This window comes from Bufo gargarizans, chromosome 6 (genome assembly GCF_014858855.1).
Source record: "Bufo gargarizans isolate SCDJY-AF-19 chromosome 6, ASM1485885v1, whole genome shotgun sequence".
Classification (NCBI taxonomy): Eukaryota; Metazoa; Chordata; class Amphibia; order Anura; family Bufonidae; genus Bufo; species Bufo gargarizans.
Genome location: NC_058085.1, coordinates 363,203,589 through 363,222,017, shown reverse-complemented (window position 1 = coordinate 363,222,017; position 18,429 = coordinate 363,203,589). Strand labels below are relative to the sequence as shown.

Genomic DNA, 18,429 nt, shown 5'->3' with positions numbered 1-18,429 from the left:
GTAACACCCCAGATTATATGTGAGCGAAATGCCCACCATGTGACAAACCAGAACTTGCACTTAAACTTCTGCATTTTGTTCCGGAAAGTGACAATTTCATAAAAATAGAACAATACGTGCAACCATGCAAACTGCTGAATCAGGAGTCAGTCAGCGGGGCGTCCCAAAAATGGGCGTCTCATCGGGTCACCACGAATTGTGTTAGAAAGGGAAGTGTGGTGAGTCTGAAGACGGTGAGCCTGTTTGGAGTGAAGCTTTCCGGAGATTTTTCACCTGTCCCGGGAGTCTGTGGGGTTCCTCCTTTTCCGTAGCATCCTGGACATTTCAGTCGACAAGGAGTTGGAGTCGGCAAGTATGAAATATCCCTTTAAGCCTCCCGCACACGACGCAAAACAACGGATTCACAAACATTAATACTGTTGTAAATGACAAGGAGGGACAATGGCAGCGGCGCAGCGAATGTATAATAGTAAGCCACGCCTCTAACTCCTCCCTGTGCATAACTATACACGCCCCTTAGGGCCCCCACAGTTATATTTACATTGTGTCCCTCACCATAGTAATACCCACAATGTGCCCCCTCACAGTAGTAATGCCCGCATTGTGCCCCCTCACAGTAGTAATGTGTGCATTGTGCCCCTCACAGTAGTAATGCCCACATTGTGCCCCCTCACAGTAGTAATGCCCGCATTGTGCCCCCTCACAGTAGTAATGTGTACATTGTGCCCTCTCACAGTAGTAATGCCCAGATTGTGCCCCCTCGCAGTAGTAATGCCCAGATTGTGCCCCCTTGCAGTAATAATGCCCACATTGTTCCCCCTCGAAGTAGTAATGCCCGCATTGTGCCCCCTCACAGTAGTAATGCCCAGATTGTGCCCCTCACAGTAGGAATGTCTGCATTGTGCCCCTCACAGTAGTAATGTCCGCATTGTGCCCCTCACAGTAGTAATGCCCAGATTGTGCCCCCTCGCAGTAGTAATGCCCACATTGTACCCCCTTACAGTAGTAATGCCCACATTGTGCCCCCTCACAGTAGTAATGTCTGCATTGTGCCCCCTCACAGTAGTAATGTCTGCATTGTGCCCCTCACAGTAGTAATGCCTACATTGTGCCCCCTCACAGTAGTAATGCCCACATTGTGCCCCCTCACAGTAATAATGCCCACATTGTGCCCCCTCACACGAGTTATTCCCACACTGTGCCCTCCTCACAGTAGTAATGCCCACATTGTGCCCCCTCACAGTAATAATGCCCACATTGTGCCCCCTTACAGTAGTAATGCCCACATTGTGCCCCCTCACACAAGTTATTCCCACACTGTGCCCTCCTCACAGTAGTAATGCCCACATTGTGACCCCTCACAGTAGTAATGCCCACATTGTGCCCCTCACAGTAATAATGCCCACATTGTGCCCCCTTACAGTAGTAATGACCACATTGTGCGCCCTCACACAAGTTATTCCCACACTGTGCCCTCCTCACAGTAGTAATTCCCACATTGTGCCCCCTCACATAATAATGCCCACATTGTGCCCTCCTCACAGTAGTAATGCCCACATTGCGACCCCTCTTAGTAGTGCCACCTATGTTAATACAGGCATTTCCTCGATGATTAGAGCACCTCCAGGCACCATGCTGATTCCCGGGCCTGCACGCTCCTCCTACACAGCCCAGCACCACGGTGTATGTATGTCAGCATGGTGCCTGCTGCGGAGCGTCGGCAGCTAAATGGTGAGGCGGGCACCAGGCAGCTCCCTGCTTCATCATTGCAATAAACTGTCGCTGCGTCCTAAGGACACAGAGAACATAGCGGGACATACCTCGTACCTCCCGGGACCACGGGACAGCCACCGCAATCCAGGACTGTGCCGTCAGATCTGGGATGATTGGGAGGTGTTTGGATACCCTCCATGTGCAGTCTGCATTTTTCTCCCTCCCATCAATACAAATGACTATTGTCGTCAGCAACTTGGATGGAATGGCGCATCGCCCCATAGAAATGAATAGGTCAGTGCGCCGTCCTTTGTGTGAGACCTTCTTAGGGTTTTCCAGTCACAAAAATAAAGGTGTGTGGGCAGTGTCGGACTGGGGTACCTAGGGCCCACCAGTAAAATTTATTTTGGGGGCTCACCGTACGGATACATTCAAATATAATAAATAATCTAACAAGTTTTTTTATATGAACATAAGCTGGTTGAGGTGCTGTCCATAGAATATCTGTATGTAGGGCAGTAAGTCTACTGTGTTATGTGCCACTTGTGCAGGGGGTGGGAGACTAGGGGCCCACCTTGCTCAGGGGCCCACCGGGGGATTCCCCTGTACCCCTGTGGGCCAGTCCGAGCCTGTGTGTGGGAGCAATATGCCAAAACGTTCACGTATACGCGCCAAACCAAGTAGAAGAGGGACTTTTATGTAAATTTTCCCCAAAAGCGGCACCATTTTGAGGGTGTTTGTTCTTCATTGTGAATTTTATTTTTAAGTTTTAGTTTTGCTGCAAAATTATCACAAACCCTAGTCACAGGATGCTGACCTGCAGTACCCCCTTAGGCCCCTGGGTGTCGCTATAGCATTACTGCAACACCATGGTAGGGGAGGCAACAGCTATAAGTGCGACAGCGGCACCCACAGGTCGTATGGAGGTACTGCACATGACGTAACCCGCAGAACTGGAATGCGGCGTCTGGCCTCACGTGATGCATGTGACGGTCAAGATGGCGGCCGGATGCTGTCTCCATGGTGACGAGCGGAAGTCAAGCTGTCAGCTGGTAGGGTTTGGTAAAGATGGCGGCGGAGGCTGAGTACGAGTCTGTGCTATGTGTGAAGCCCGAGATAAGCGTGTACCGGATCCCGCCGAGAGCATCCAACCGGGGCTACAGGTGAGGGCGACCGGAGCAGCCCGATGTAGATGTAGCATCCATATGTCACGATAATCCTGCCGACACGTTACCTGTCGTGCTGTGTCTCCATCTCAGGGCCTCGGACTGGAAGCTGGATCAGCCGGACTGGACGGGGAGGATGCGGCTGACCTCCAAGGGGAATGTGGCCTTCATCAAACTGGAGGACAAGGTGTCAGGTACCCGACTACTACTCCTGTCATCTGACCCCCGACTACTACTCCTGTCATGTGACCCCCCGACTACTACTCCTGTCATGTGACCCCCCCGACTACTACTCCTGTCATGTGACCCCCCCGACTACTACTCCTGTCATGTGACCCCCCCGACTACTACTCCTGTCATGTGACCCCCCGACTACTACTCCTGTCATGTGACCCCCCCGACTACTACTCCTGTCATCTGACCCCCGACTACTACTCCTGTCATCTGACCCCCGACTACTACTCCTGTCATCTGACCCCCCGACTGCTACTCCTGTCATGTGACCCCCCCGACTACTACTCCTGTCATGTGACCCCCCCGACTACTACTCCTGTCATGTGACCCCCCGACTACTACTCCTGTCATGTGACCCCCCCGACTACTACTCCTGTCATGTGACCCCCCCGACTACTACTCCTGTCATGTGACCCCCCCGACTACTACTCCTGTCATGTGACCCCCCCGACTACTACTCCTGTCATGTGACCCCCCCCGACTACTACTCCTGTCATGTGACCCCCCCCCGACTACTACTCCTGTCATGTGACCCCCCCGACTACTACTCCTGTCATGTGACCCCCCCGACTACTACTCCTGTCATGTGACCCCCCCGACTACTACTCCTGTCATGTGACCCCCCCGACTACTACTCCTGTCATGTGACCCCCCCGACTACTCCTCCTGTCATGTGACCCCCCCGACTACTCCTCCTGTCATGTGACCCCCCCCGACTACTCCTCCTGTCATGTGACCCCCCCGACTACTCCTCCTGTCATGTGACCCCCCGACTACTCCTCCTGTCATGTGACCCCCCCGACTACTCCTCCTGTCATGTGACCCCCCCGACTACTCCTCCTGTCATGTGACCCCCCCGACTACTCCTCCTGTCATGTGACCCCCCCGACTACTCCTCCTGTCATGTGACCCCCCCGACTACTCCTCCTGTCATGTGACCCCCCCGACTACTCCTCCTGTCATGTGACCCCCCCGACTACTCCTCCTGTCATGTGACCCCCCGACTACTCCTCCTGTCATGTGACCCCCCCGACTACTCCTCCTGTCATGTGACCCCCCCGACTACTCCTCCTGTCATGTGACCCCCCCGACTACTCCTCCTGTCATGTGACCCCCCCGACTACTCCTCCTGTCATGTGACCCCCCCGACTACTCCTCCTGTCATGTGACCCCCCCCCCCCCCGACTACTCCTCCTGTCATGTGACCCCCCCCCCCGACTACTCCTCCTGTCATGTGACCCCCCCCCCCCGACTACTCCTCCTGTCATGTGACCCCCCCCCCGACTACTACTCCTGTCATGTGACCCCCCCCCCCCGACTACTACTCCTGTCATGTGACCCCCCCGACTACTCCTCCTGTCATGTGACCCCCCCCCCCCGACTACTCCTCCTGTCATGTGACCCCCCCCCCCGACTACTACTCCTGTCATGTGACCCCCCCCCCCCCCGACTACTACTCCTGTCATGTGACCCCCCCCCCCCGACTACTACTCCTGTCATGTGACCCCCCCCCCCCCCGACTACTACTCCTGTCATGTGACCCCCCCCCCCCCCGACTACTACTCCTGTCATGTGACCCCCCCGACTACTCCTCCTGTCATGTGACCCCCCCGACTACTCCTCCTGTCATGTGACCCCCCCGACTACTCCTCCTGTCATGTGACCCCCCCGACTACTCCTCCTGTCATGTGACCCCCCCGACTACTCCTCCTGTCATGTGACCCCCCCGACTACTCCTCCTGTCATGTGACCCCCCCGACTACTCCTCCTGTCATGTGACCCCCCCGACTACTCCTCCTGTCATGTGACCCCCCCGACTACTCCTCCTGTCATGTGACCCCCCCGACTACTCCTCCTGTCATGTGACCCCCCCCCCCCCGACTACTACTCCTGTCATGTGACCCCCCCCCGACTACTACTCCTGTCATGTGACCCCCCCCTGCACCTCCTGTCATGTGACCCCCCCCTGCACCTCCTGTCATGTGACCCCCCCCTGCACCTCCTGTCATGTGACCCCCCCCTGCACCTCCTGTCATGTGACCCCCCCCTGCACCTCCTGTCATGTGAACCCCCCCCCGACTACTACTCCTGTCATGTGACCCCCCCCCCCCCCCGACTACTACTCCTGTCATGTGACCCCCCCCCCCGACTACTACTCCTGTCATGTGACCCCCCCCCCCCCCCGACTACTACTCCTGTCATGTGACCCCCCCCCCCCCCGACTACTACTCCTGTCATGTGACACCCCCCCCCCCCCCCGACTACTACTCCTGTCATGTGACCCTCCCCCCGACTATTGTCCTGTCACCCCCTACTCTGTGCCGACACAAAGTTCTTTCTGGCTGACAGTTTGTTACAGTGTATCAGTGCGGTCTGTTCTGTGTGGTTTACCTCTTAGAGGGTTGTCATCCTTTGTATGTATATGGGGAACTTTTCCATTCGCTGACATCAATCAGAGGTCTTAAAAATGTTGAAGAATTGAAAAACATGTTGAACATTTCACTACACAAAGCAGTGTGGAGTCCGGATAGTGAACTGGGGGGAGGGTGTAATATAAGAAATGTACGGACAGACATATAGCACATGGAGGCGCCGTTATATGTAGTCCGGCTATTAGAAGGTGCCTCCCCCCGGGGTGCGGGGCTTGGTACGCTATGAGATGGATGTTACCTGACATAGAATAGTAAACTGTGGCAATGCTGGAGAGTGTCAGAATGGAGGTGAGTGCTGGTGACCCTGCAGGGATGGGTTAGTGCCTCGTGCCTCACGCCCCTCTCTCTCTCTCTCAGGAGAACTCTTCGCTCAGGCTCCAGTGGACCAATTTCCCGGGCTTGCAGTGGAAACAGTGACTGATTCCAGCCGTTACTTTGTGATCAGGATTCAGGACGGAAACGGTACGTAAAATGCGGAGGCCGGAGGGAGAAGTCACCAAGTAGGGTCACCTGGTGATCAGATATAATCAGGGCATTTGTCACGTTGCTGCCATCTAGTATTGTAGCAAACTAAAGCAGCGCATGCACAGGAATGAGCTAGCCCCTGGCCGTCTAGTTGGACCTCCTATCACTGCAGAGACGGCCGGACCTCCTTTCACTGCAGAGACGGCCGGGCCTCCTTTCACTGCAGAGACGGCCGGACCTCCTATCACTGCAGAGACGGCCGGACCTCCTATCACTGCAGAGACGGCCGGACCTCCTATCACTGCAGAGACGGCCGGACCTCCTATCACTGCAGAGACGGCCGGACCTCCTATCACTGCAGAGACGGCTGGACCTCCTATCACTGCAGAGACGGCCGGACCTCCTATCACTGCAGAGACGGCCGGACCTCCTATCACTGCAGAGACGGCCGGGCCTCCTATCACTGCAGAGACGGCCGGGCCTCCTATCACTGCAGAGACGGCCGGGCCTCCTTTCACTGCAGAGACGGCCGGGCCTCCTTTCACTGCAGAGACGGCCGGGCCTCCTATCACTGCAGAGACGGCCGGGCCTCCTATCACTGCAGAGACGGCCGGGCCTCCTATCACTGCAGAGACGGCCGGGCCTCCTATCACTGCAGAGACGGCCGGGCCTCCTATCACTGCAGAGACGGCTGGACCTCCTATCACTGCAGAGACGGCTGGACCTCCTATCACTGCAGAGACGGCCGGGCCTCCTATCACTGCAGAGACGGCCGGGCCTCCTATCACTGCAGAGACGGCCGGGCCTCCTTTCACTGCAGAGACGGCCGGGCCTCCTTTCACTGCAGAGACGGCCCTTCCGGACGGCCGGGCCTCCTTTCACTGCAGAGACGGCCGGGCCTCCTTTCACTGCAGAGACGGCCGGTGCCGCCATAGAGAAGGCAGACACGGTCGCTCAGTAAAGGCCTGCTCTCTTTAGGAGGAGACCGCTCCTCTTACATGCAGCGATCTCCTCCTCAGTATAAGGACGGGTGATCGCTGGTGCATCGCTCGTCCCTATACTGTCTCATTGTTTGCCGGCAGCAGAGGACGGATTGTTTAACATATTAAAAGATCCCAGTTTCCCCTTTTGCTCGTTCATCGGGTAATTGGCGGCAGTATTACACTGCCAGATGATCACTAAGGGACGCCGAATAATGAATAGTCAGCCTGTGTAATAGGCCCTAACATTCAGCACCGAGCACAGCCAGTGTACAACTGCCGCCACACGTTACACCGACCACAGATGGCATTTTGAAGCAACGTAAGGTTTGTGCCGCGGACTGTCGCTGTTGGTGTCAGTGCTGGTTCCTGATCACGTGAGGCTAATCACAGCCATTTTATACCCCTAAAATTGGACTGCACTGGCTCATCTATACCAGTTTTCTATACCTACTTTCAAAATAGTGTATTTTTGTAGTGCATGATGTTTCCTGTCAGCAGGATCACCCCTAAACACCAGTCTGCAGCGGTGCTTGCTATTAGAACAAATAGCTGCGGCCCGGTAGTTAGCAGTGCGCCGCTTGTGGATCCTGCTGCCTTCATCCTGTCATTCTTATCCTGTGATTTTTATACCAAAACTAGAAAACCATTAAAGAAAAGTCCTCCCTGAGAGCCGGCTCTTTGTATCGGCCACGCGGTGCGGATATCAGATAACCTGGGGCGACGCCTCGCTCCATGCAGATTTCCAGCAGACATCTTATCCGGGCTTCTAACCACCTGTTTCTCCGTTCCTTTAGGAAGAAGCGCTTTCATCGGCATCGGGTTTGCAGATCGGGGGGATGCCTTTGATTTCAACGTATCTTTACAGGACCACTTCAAGTGAGTGTGACACCGAGCCACGCCACCGCCACCGGTCCGGGAAAGGACTTGTGCGAAGAGAGTTGTACTGTACTTATAATCTGAATTCTCCGTCTGCCCTCCATCTCCAGACTCCTGTGCGTTCACTAGGCCGTAGTTACGTAAAAACCAGCTGCAGGCATCGGACAGCGTAACATTACGTTATTATGAGCGCAGTATTGCTGAGGCCCAGCAAACCTACAGGACTGGTGGAAACTGGTGTCGTGTACTGGTAACAAACACACTATTTCAGGTTCAAGAGGAAGACGGAGGAGGCCGCACTCCAAACAGAAAAAGAGTTTTATTCACCCAATGTCAGCCGGCGCTGGGTAAATAAAACCTCGATTCTTTTTGGAGTGCGGCCGTCTCTGTGTTCATCCAGGGTTCGGTAAGGACTTGGATTCTGCCTCTTTGTTTCTTCCTTTTTTGCTTTTCCATGCTTTGCATTTTTTTGGTATTTTTCTTTATCTGGCGCAGTGCCGCTCTCGGTGTATTTCTACCCACAGCACTTTCAGAAAAGTTAAATAATTAAGTAAATTTATAAAGGGAATAAGGATAACTAGGCAAATATATAGGTCCTCTTTAGGTAAATACATTAACATCAAATAGAAAACTTACAAACGACAAAGGATAACACAACTACTAGTTACATACTTAGGCTACTTTCACACTGGCGTTTTGGTTTCCGTTTGTGAGATCCGTTCAGGGCTCTCGCACGCGGTCCAAAACGGATCAGTTTTGCCCTAATGCATTCTGAATGGAAAAGGATCCACTCAGAAAGCACCAGTTTGCCTCTGTTCTGTCTCCATTCCGCTTTGGAGGCGGACACCAAAATGCTGCTTGCGTTTTGGTGTCCGTCTGACAAAACTGAGCCAAACGGATCCGTTCTGAAACACAGTGTAAGTCAATGGGGACGGATCCGTTTTCTATGACACAATAGAAAACGGATCCGTCCTGCATTGACTTATAATGGTGTTCAAGACGGATCCGTCATGGCTGTTTTAAAGATAATATAAACGGATCTGTTCTGAACGGATGCAGATGTTTGTATTATATGAACGGATCCTTCTGTGCAGATCCATGACGGATCCGCACCAAACGAGAGTGTGAAAGTAGCCTTAGGGCTGTTTCACACGAGCGAGTCCATTGCGGGAATCGCGCTCCGTGTGCGAGTGTGATCCTCCGCTCTGGACTTGCAGGAGCGCACGGCATTATCATGATTTATAATGCTATGTGTCTCTACTTGGCCTTATTTTTACAGAATCATACTGACAGCTTTATGTCGCTACGATTCTGTGGAAAAAAAGGTCAAGCAGAGACACATAGCATTATAAATCATGATAATGCCGTGCGCTCCTGCAAGTCCAGAGCGGAGGATCACACTCGCACACGGAGCATGATTACCGCAATCGACTCGCTTGTGTGAAACAACCCTTACACGCACTCTCCATCCAGGGTCCTGACTACGTCCAGAATGAAGGTACTCATGGTACTTTCACACTTGCGTTAAACTTTTCCAGTATTGAGTTCCATCCTCGGGGCTCAATACCAGAAAATAACTGATCAGTTTTATCCTAATGCACGGAGAGCAATCCGTTCAGGATGCATCAGTTCAGTCCCTCTTACGTTTTTTGGATGGAGAAAATACCGCAGCATGCCGCATTTATCTCTCCGGCCAAAAATACTGATCACTTGCCGGACCCGGCATTAATTTACATTCAAGTGTATTAGTGCCGGATCCGGCATTAAGTGTTCTGGCAAAACAGATCTGGCTTTCCAGTCTGGGCATGCACAGACCTTTTAAAAATGCCAGATCCGTTTTTTCCGGATGACACCGGAGAGACAGATCCGGTATTGCAATGCATTTGTGAGACGATCCGCACTCGGATCCATCTCACAAATGAATCCGTTTGCGTCCAGATTGCCGGAATCCTCTGCCGCAAGTGTGGAAGTCCCCTTACATCACCACTTGAGTTAGCTTCATCTGATAGCAACACATCCGCTGGGAAGTCCGTTCAGCGAGACTATCAGAGACTGGATTGGGACAACCCTTTCCTGCGCAGATACAGTACGTCTGTCTCATAGATGAACTCTGACTTATTAGCTGAGGTCCAGCTTTTCTACCACAGAGCTTCGCCCCTAATGGAATGTAGCTAGATTACATGGTGGTCACTGTGCATATCTTGATTTTCTGTTTATTTCGGACCTTGGAGCGGCCACTGCTCAGATCCACAATAAATCAGAATCCGAAGACAAACGATGCAGACGATGCCAACTCTCCTTACACACAATTATCCAAGGTCCTCTAATAAATGAGACAATACCTGGTACAGAGTTCAGACCGGTCTTCTTTGCTCAGTCTATATCAGATAACGCGAACAAAGCCTTCCACAAACATTTCCATCTGACAGAAAGAAGGTCTCAAATAAACATACAAGGACACAGTTTCAGGATCCATTCACACGTCCGTGGTGTATTGCGGATCCGCAATACCCCCGGCCGGCACCCCCTATAGAAATGCCTATTCTTGTCTGCAATTGTGGACAAGAATAGAACATGTTCTAATTTTTTTTGGCGGGGCCGAAGCCCTGAAGTTCGGGGCCGCGCTCCGGAAATGCGGATGCGGAGAGCACATAGTGTGCTCTCCGCATCTCTTCCGGCCCCATAGAGAATAGATATTGCGGAACGGATGCGGACCCATTTGCAGACGTGTGAATGGACCCTAACTGTTCAAGTGCAAACATTGCCAAACAGCCTTTAATTCATTCAGAGGGAAGAATATATTTATATTCGCACTTCATGTCACGGGACGGAAGAAGAATCCAGACGCTTTCTCTGGTATTCCCGTTTTGTAAAGGAATGGTATAGTGCTAGCAAAAGCCATCACTTTATGTTTGGTGGGGGGTCCTAATTCTGGGACTCCCCCCTGACCCTGGGTATGCGGGGGTTGCAGCGCTGACGTAGGGCTGCATCCTCGCCACAGTTTTTTCCTGTTCAGCAGGTGGACGGAGCGCTGCCGCGCAGGAAAAAAACTGCACTGGGTACTCGGGTTCGATAGAGGTCGTAGAGGCCGGACCCTCGCTGATGGCAAAGGGATCACTTATGTTCGCCATAGTGTCCATGTTATGTGTGAGCAGCCTGAGATGGATCGCTGCAGAACTGGGAAGATCTGCATCCGTAGGAAAGCCACACTCAGATATGAAATGGCGAAAGAAACAAATGGAATATTTATATTTAAAGGGGTTGTCCAGGATTGTAATATTGATGGTCTATCCGCAGAATAGGCCAACGATATCAGATCGACGGGGGGCCCCGTATCCGTGCCAATCAAGTGTTATGTTGTAGCTCCAGTGCTGGAACTACACATAAATATATAAAAAAAATATATATATATATATATTTATTTAATTTTTTTGTGGAAATTGTGTTGAATTTGCAAAGATTTTTTCCAAATAACCAAACTGTCAACCAACTTTACTCTCCTCACAGGTGGGTGAAGCAAGAATCGGATTTCTCCAAAGAGCCCCAAGGACAGGACAATCTACCCAAGCTGGATTTAGGATTCAAAGAAGGGCAGACAATCAAGCTTAACATTGGGGTATGTGCATCGTGTGAGTGACAGGAGGGCACCGGGGTCCTCGGCTGCAGTCCATCTTACATGCAGCTTACAGTCTCTTTCTGTGGATTCCCCCCCCCCCAAAAAAAAAAATTACTGACAGGTTTACTAGTGGCCTTCATCATTGCGTGCATGTAAGAGATGGGCGGATTAGATTGTCAGCTTCTGGGACTAGGGACTGCTGTGAGTGACTGCAGTCTGTGCAGTCAGCGCTCTGCAATATGTAGATGCTATTAGAAACAAGGCTAAATCCACACTCGGATGTTTCGGCATCAGTTCCACACAGAGGAGTGCAGTGGATTTCGGGGTGTGCTGGTGAGTTGGTGCTTTCACATTGCGAGGGTCATCCTATAAATGTAAAATCCAAGACTTTCTTCTCGGAGCCGGTCATCGGTATTAGAGAAACTTCTGAGATCTCACGGATCAGACGCTGATTTCTTTTAATCCTTTTATGCTTCATATTTTGTTTTTGTCTCTAACCAGAACATAAAAAAGAAAGATGGCTCCTGTAAGCCTCGAGGGAACGCCGGCGCTGGTGGTATTGCTCTGCTTCCTCCTCCTCCTGGGGGGAGAATCCCAACACCAACCACCCCTGTGGCTACCGCAGCACCTAATCTACCTCCCCCCAACAACACACCCTCCAGCCCAGGTATGTGCACCGCTCCGTGAACATATGTTACACTGTAGAAGGGACCCAGACACCTACATGATCAGGTGCTTATCCCTAGAGACTCACTATAACTACAGTTAGGCCTCATGCACACGACCGTATGTATTTTGCTTTCCGCCAAAAAAGGGATAACGTCCGTGTGCATTCCGTATTTTGCAGAACGGAACAGCTGTCCCCTAATAGAACAGTCCTATCCTTGTCCGTAATGTGGACAATAATAGGACATGTTCTATGAATTTCCGTTTTGATTTTTTTGTGCACCCATTAAAATAAATGGGTCTGCAAAAAAAAAAAAACAGAACGAACACGGAAAGAAAATTAGTTTGTGTGCATGAGCCCTTAAGGAGTTTCCAGGACTTTGATATTGATGGCTTATCCTCAGGACAGGCCTTCAGATCGGTGGGGGTCTGACACCCTGGACCCCCCTGATCAGCTGTTCTGTAGTAGCTCTGCGTTGTGCAGTGGACGGAGCTACTAACTGTCCTGGAGGTGACTGCTGCAGTAACCAGCTCCGTCCACTACGCAGTGGATGGAGCTGTGTAGTTCCAGCGCTGGAGCTACAAGAAAACAGCGGGGATGCGAGGTGTCAGACTGCCGCCCGTCTGATATGGGTAGCCTACCTGAAGATAGGCCATACGTATCAAAATCTGAAACAAGCCTTTTCAATATGAAAGTCTTGGATAGCCCCTTTAGGGCGCCATGACCGATACAGTTACGTATATGCTGACGACGCGGTTACAAGAGCTGTGCCCGTGCGATCCACGGCAAGAGCCAAGCTGTGATTGACAGTATCGAAGAAAGCTCTCCTCCTGCACGACCTCTTAGATGCCTCACTCAGTAGCGATCACAGCATCTAAGGAGCTTGACAGACAGCAGGCTCCCTCTTACTCCCACATAATTCAGCGCAGAATCTGTGTGTTTTTTTATTTTTATTTCAGCGAGTCTTTGATGCAGGGATGGGACTTTTTGAGGTGTTTTTGGAGCTGATTTTTAGAGCCAAATCCAGCACCAAAAATTCTGTGCCAACTGGCTCTAATCTCTAATCTACTGATCGCAGCCTCACTACTGCTGGGAAAAAGTGAGATAAAAGTTCATAAAATGCAGTAAAAAATCCCCCTCCTAATAAGTAAATTTATCCACTTAAATGTATATTTTATTTTTGAAAAATATTTTTTAATGGCTCTACTACTACCCAATGTGAAGTACTGTCAACAAATATGGCTGCACTTCCTGTTGCCTATTTGGCAAAAATGGCCGCTGCGTCCAAACAAATATCTCATTGAGTAGAAACATGATCACCATTTTTGGCTAAAGAATTAGAAGATTTGTAAATGCTTCACTGAAAAGTCAAAGGGGGCCCGGGACCCGTTAGCTGCCGGGGCCCCCAATAATCATCTGTCATCTCCCAAGAAACCCAGCAGCAAGTCTTCAGTTGCTCTGCAGTGCCCCCACAGGGGAAATGAAGCATTACACAGTTTTATAGGAATCGATGGACTGTCAGAGTAAAGCGCAGATTCTAACCATCGAGAGAAAATCTGTTGTATTTTTGTGTACAAACGTCTTGTGAGGCAGAATCCGGACCTGTCGGGGTCAGCGAGAAAATGTTTAACCTATTTTTTTCCGCAGACATCTTGCTAGACTTGGGGTCCCCAGTGCCACCTCCTAAAGCTGCTCCTGCCTCCGCAGACATGTGGGGGGATTTTAATACTGCCAGCAGGTGAGTGCAGCTCTGGAGTATAATACAGGATATAACTCAGAATCAGTACAGGAGAAGTAATGTATGTACACAGTGACTGCACCAGCAGAATAGTGAGTGCAGCTCTGGAGTATAATACAGGATGTAACTCGGGATCAGTACAGGATAAGTAATGTATGTACACAGTGACTGCACCAGCAGAATAGTGAGTGCAGCTCTGGAAGATAATACAGGATGTAACTCAGGATCACTACAGGATAGTTGATGTATGGACACGGTGACTGCACCAGCAGAATAGTGAGTGCAGCTCTGGAGTATAATACAGGATGTAACTCTGGATCAGTACAGGATAAGTAATGTATGTACACAGTGACTGCACCAGCAGAATAGTGAGTGCAGCTCTGGAGTATAATACAGGATGTAACTCAGGATCAGTACAGGATAAGTAATGTAATGTATGTACACAGTGACTGCACCAGCAGAATAGTGAGTGCAGCTCTGGAGTATAATACAGGATAAGTAATGTATGTACACAGTGACTGCACCAGCAGAATAGTGAGTGCAGCTCTGGAGTATAATTGAGGATGTAACTCAGGATCAGTACAGGATAAGTAATGTATGTACACAGTGACTCCACCAGCAGAATAGTGAGTGCAGCTCTGGAGTATAATACAGGATGTAACTCGGGATCAGTACAGGATAAGTAATGTATGTACAGAGTGACTCCACCAGCAGAATAGTGAGTGCAGCTCTGGAGTATAATACAGGATGTAACTCAGGATCAGTACAGGATAAGTAATGTATGTACACAGTGACTCCACCAGCAGAATAGTGAGTGCAGCTCTGGAGTATAATACAGGATGTAACTCAGGATCAGTACAGGATAAGTAATGTAATGTATGTACACAGTGACTCAACCAGCAGAATAGTGAGTGCAGCTCTGGAGTATAATACAGGATGTAACTCAGGATCAGTACAGGATAAGTAATGTATGTACACAGTGACTGCACCAGCAGAATAGTGAGTGCAGCTCTGGAGTATAATACAGGATGTAACTCTGGATCAGTACAGGATAAGTAATGTATGTACACAGTGACTGCACCAGCAGAATAGTGAGTGCAGCTCTGGAGTATAATACAAGATGTAACTCAGGATCAGTACAGGATAAGTAATGTATGTACACAGTGACTGCACCAGCAGAATAGTGAGTGCAGCTCTGGAGTATAATTGAGGATGTAACTCAGGATCAGTACAGGATAAGTAATGTATGTACACAGTGACTGCACCAGCAGAATAGTGAGTGCAGCTCTGGAGTATAATACAGGATGTAACTCAGGAGCAGTACAGGATAAGTAATGTATGTACACAGTGACTCCACCAGCAGAATAGTGAGTGCAGCTCTGGAGTATAATACAGGATGTAACTCGGGATCAGTACAGGATAAGTAATGTATGTACAGAGTGACTCCACCAGCAGAATAGTGAGTGCAGCTCTGGAGTATAATACAGGATGTAACTCAGGATCAGTACAGGATAAGTAATGTATGTACACAGTGACTGCATCAGCAGAATAGTGAGTGCAGCTCTGGAGTATAATACAGGATGTAACTCAGGATCAGTACAGGATAAGTAATGTATGTACACAGTGACTCCACCAGCAGAATAGTGAGTGCAGCTCTGGAGTATAATACAGGATGTAACTCAGGATCAGTACAGGATAAGTAATGTAATGTATGTACACAGTGACTCAACCAGCAGAATAGTGAGTGCAGCTCTGGAGTATAATACAGGATGTAACTCAGGATCAGTACAGGATAAGTAATGTATGTACACAGTGACTGCACCAGCAGAATAGTGAGTGCAGCTCTGGAGTATAATGCAGGATGTAACTCAGGATCAGTACAGGATAAGTAATGTATGTACACAGTGACTGCATCAGCAGAATAGTGAGTGCAGCTCTGGAGTATAATACAGGATGTAACTCAGGATCAGTACAGGATAAGTAATGTAATGTATGTACACAGTGACTGCACCAGCAGAATAGTGAGTGCAGCTCTGGAGTATAATACAGGATGTAACTCAGGATCAGTACAGGATAAGTAATGTATGTACACAGTGACTGCACCAGCAGAATAGTGAGTGCAGCTCTGGAGTATAATACAGGATGTAACTCAGGATCAGTACAGGATAAGTAATGTATGTACACAGTGACTGCACCAGCAGAATAGTGAGTGCAGCTCTGGAGTATAATGCAGGATGTAACTCAGGATCAGTACAGGATAGGTGATGTATGGACACGGTGACACAGTTACTTATGGAGCTTCTATCTTTGTATAGCCCAGTGTTCAGTGCTGGACATGGGCTCTTTCTTCAGGTCGGGTTCACACTTGGTGGTTTTTCTGTGTCGTCGCCCCCCCCCATCTTCCCTTGTTGATATATTTTAAAATTAAATTCACGAACTGCAGACTTTCTATTACATGTTTTTTCCCACACTGCCGCCACCCCCCATCGCTTCTTCAGGGGGGCTGGGAGGATGTAACAAAAAAAGTGGTTTCCCTTTTCTACATAAACGGTTGTATTACGTTTTCCTCAAATTGTCCGGTGAATACAGAGCGTGAAAACCACAAATCCTCATCCAGGCGCGTTTCCCTGCTGCAGTCTTTGTGGCGCAGTAGTAGCGGAACATTGTATCTGACTTCTACCGCCAAATGGGAACCTGACCTTACAGTTGTGGTGTCTGAGCTCAGCTTGTGGTGCAGCAGCATGCTGGGACTTGTAGTTCCACGCCTCTTGCCTTTGCCGTATGAGACACTGTTCCTTTACCTGCTTGCACTCTTTCTTCTGTCCAACAGTCTGTCCTCTCAGGCTCCGCAGTCTTCTAGCTGGGTTCAGTTCTAATGGCCGCACCCGGATCCTCTTCTTTTCTCTTCCCCTGGAGAACAGACAGTCCCCCGTCCACCGCCAGGAAGCACAGCCGCCCTGTACCGCCTATCATTGTGACGTCTCCTCATTGTTGGGGCTGTGTGGGTCTCGCAGGGGGCATCGTGTTGTGCATCTCATTCTTTCTCCTCTTTGCGCTGCCCTGTCCCCCGTCCCTGCCTGCTCCCCGTGTCGCCATGTCATTGTTTTGCTGTCTTTCAACCTCCCCCGCCCCCAAAGTACCAGTTACACACACTGTAATCATTCCACGCGTACGTGCAGGGTATTGCGGACTGGCGCCAAAACGTAATAAGCCCGTGCCCAATCTGTGCGAGAGCTGCTGTGTTTACAGACTATTGTCATTTAGATTCATATTTTTTTATTATTGTTTTAAAATCAGTGTTAGTTTGTGCCACCCAGGCCTCCGTAGCCCCGGCTGGGTAAGGCCTCTTGCACACGAACGTTTTTTATTTTTATTTTTTTTCCGTTTACATTTTGTTTTTTGCGTTCCGTATACGGAACCATTCATTTAAATGGATCTGCAAAAAAAACGGAAGTTACTCCATATGCCTTCCGTTTCTGTTTTTCCGTATTTCCGTTCAAAGATAGAACATGTCCTATTATTGTCCGCATAACGGACAAGGATAGTACTGTTCTATGAGGGGCCAGCTGTTCCGTTCCACAAAAAATGGAATGCACATGGACGTCATCCGTATTTTTTGGGGATCCGTTTTTGCTGACCGCAAAATACTGAAAAAGCCATAGGGTCGTGTGCAAGAGGCCTAAGGGAGCTCACCAGTGTGATTTGCATCCAGTAGATCTACAGCAGTGGTCTCTAACCTGTGGTGCTAAACTACAGCTCCCATCGGCCACTGGGGGTTGTAGTATTGCAACGTTTAATCTAGAGCCACAAGCTATTGCTAGGAGGTCATTTACTGTGTTCTTTGGGGGGTTTGCTGGTATCGCGGGGGAGGGGGTAAGTAGACTTGTGTATTTTGTCCTGTAATCATGAAACATATTTATTATATAGCGATCCAATAAAAGAACAAAGTGTATATAAAATAAATTTAATGCATCACCACTTAAGGGTTGTGTTTCTGCGTCTTTTTGTGTTTGCACACAGTGTATGCTTCTCCTCCGGGACGGTGTAAAGCTGGGGGGCAATACACCTGTAGGTGGCACTAGAGAGGCAGTTACACCTCTAGAGAATCTGACTGGAAGGAAAACCAGTGGCTGGCAAGAGCTTCTCCAATGTGATTGCATTATAGTCGGGGAGCCTATAGGTGGCGCTAGAGCGGGGATTAGAAACTTCAAGCTGTTCTGAAATGAACTACTACTCCCAGAATCCTCTTTTCACTTCTCTGCGAGTTACAAGAACAATGTGCAAGTAAGTCCATGCTGGGAGTGATAGTTTCATAGCAGCTGGAGTGCCGAAGGTTGCCGATACCTACACTAGAGAGACAGTTTCTGTTCTTCTAGAGCAGGGATGCTCAACCTGCAGCCCTCTAGCTGTTGCAAAACTACAACTCTCAGCATGCCCTAATAGCTGTACGTTGTCCTGGTATGCTGGGAATTGTAGTTTTGCGACAGCCGGAGGGCCGCAGTTTGGGCATCCCTGTTATAGAGAATTTGCATGCATTTC

At 49.9% G+C, this 18,429-nt stretch overlaps 1 protein-coding gene across 2 annotated transcripts; it reads left to right on the top strand.

Moving 5' to 3' along the window:
- Positions 1–203: 203 nt before the first annotated feature.
- Positions 204–17,048, top strand: NECAP1 (NECAP endocytosis associated 1). 2 transcript variants are annotated; one of them, XM_044297046.1, is made up of 8 exons: positions 204–352; positions 2,973–3,073; positions 5,903–6,007; positions 7,788–7,869; positions 11,377–11,485; positions 11,987–12,152; positions 13,800–13,890; positions 16,721–17,048. In XM_044297046.1, the coding sequence occupies exons 2-8, from the start codon at positions 3,016–3,018 to the stop codon at positions 16,764–16,766; spliced, it is 657 nt and encodes a 218-aa protein (XP_044152981.1). In that variant the 5' UTR covers positions 204–352; positions 2,973–3,015; the 3' UTR covers positions 16,767–17,048. The 2 variants fall into 2 exon arrangements, with proteins under 2 accessions (XP_044152981.1, XP_044152980.1); XM_044297045.1 differs by lacking the exon at positions 204–352 and adding an exon at positions 2,594–2,876.
- The last annotated feature ends 1,381 nt before the right edge of the window (positions 17,049–18,429 follow it).

Excerpts from the sequence above, each read along its gene's own strand:
- NECAP1 (XM_044297045.1), top strand. The coding sequence starts at position 2,782 with ATGGCGGCGGAGGCTGAGTACGAGTCTGTGCTATGTGTGAAGCCCGAG. Across the intron at positions 2,877-2,972 it reads GCATCCAACCGGGGCTACAG|GGCCTCGGACTGGAAGCTGG; the intron begins GTGAGGGCGACC and ends TCTCCATCTCAG. Across the intron at positions 13,891-16,720 it reads GATTTTAATACTGCCAGCAG|TCTGTCCTCTCAGGCTCCGC; the intron begins GTGAGTGCAGCT and ends TCTGTCCAACAG.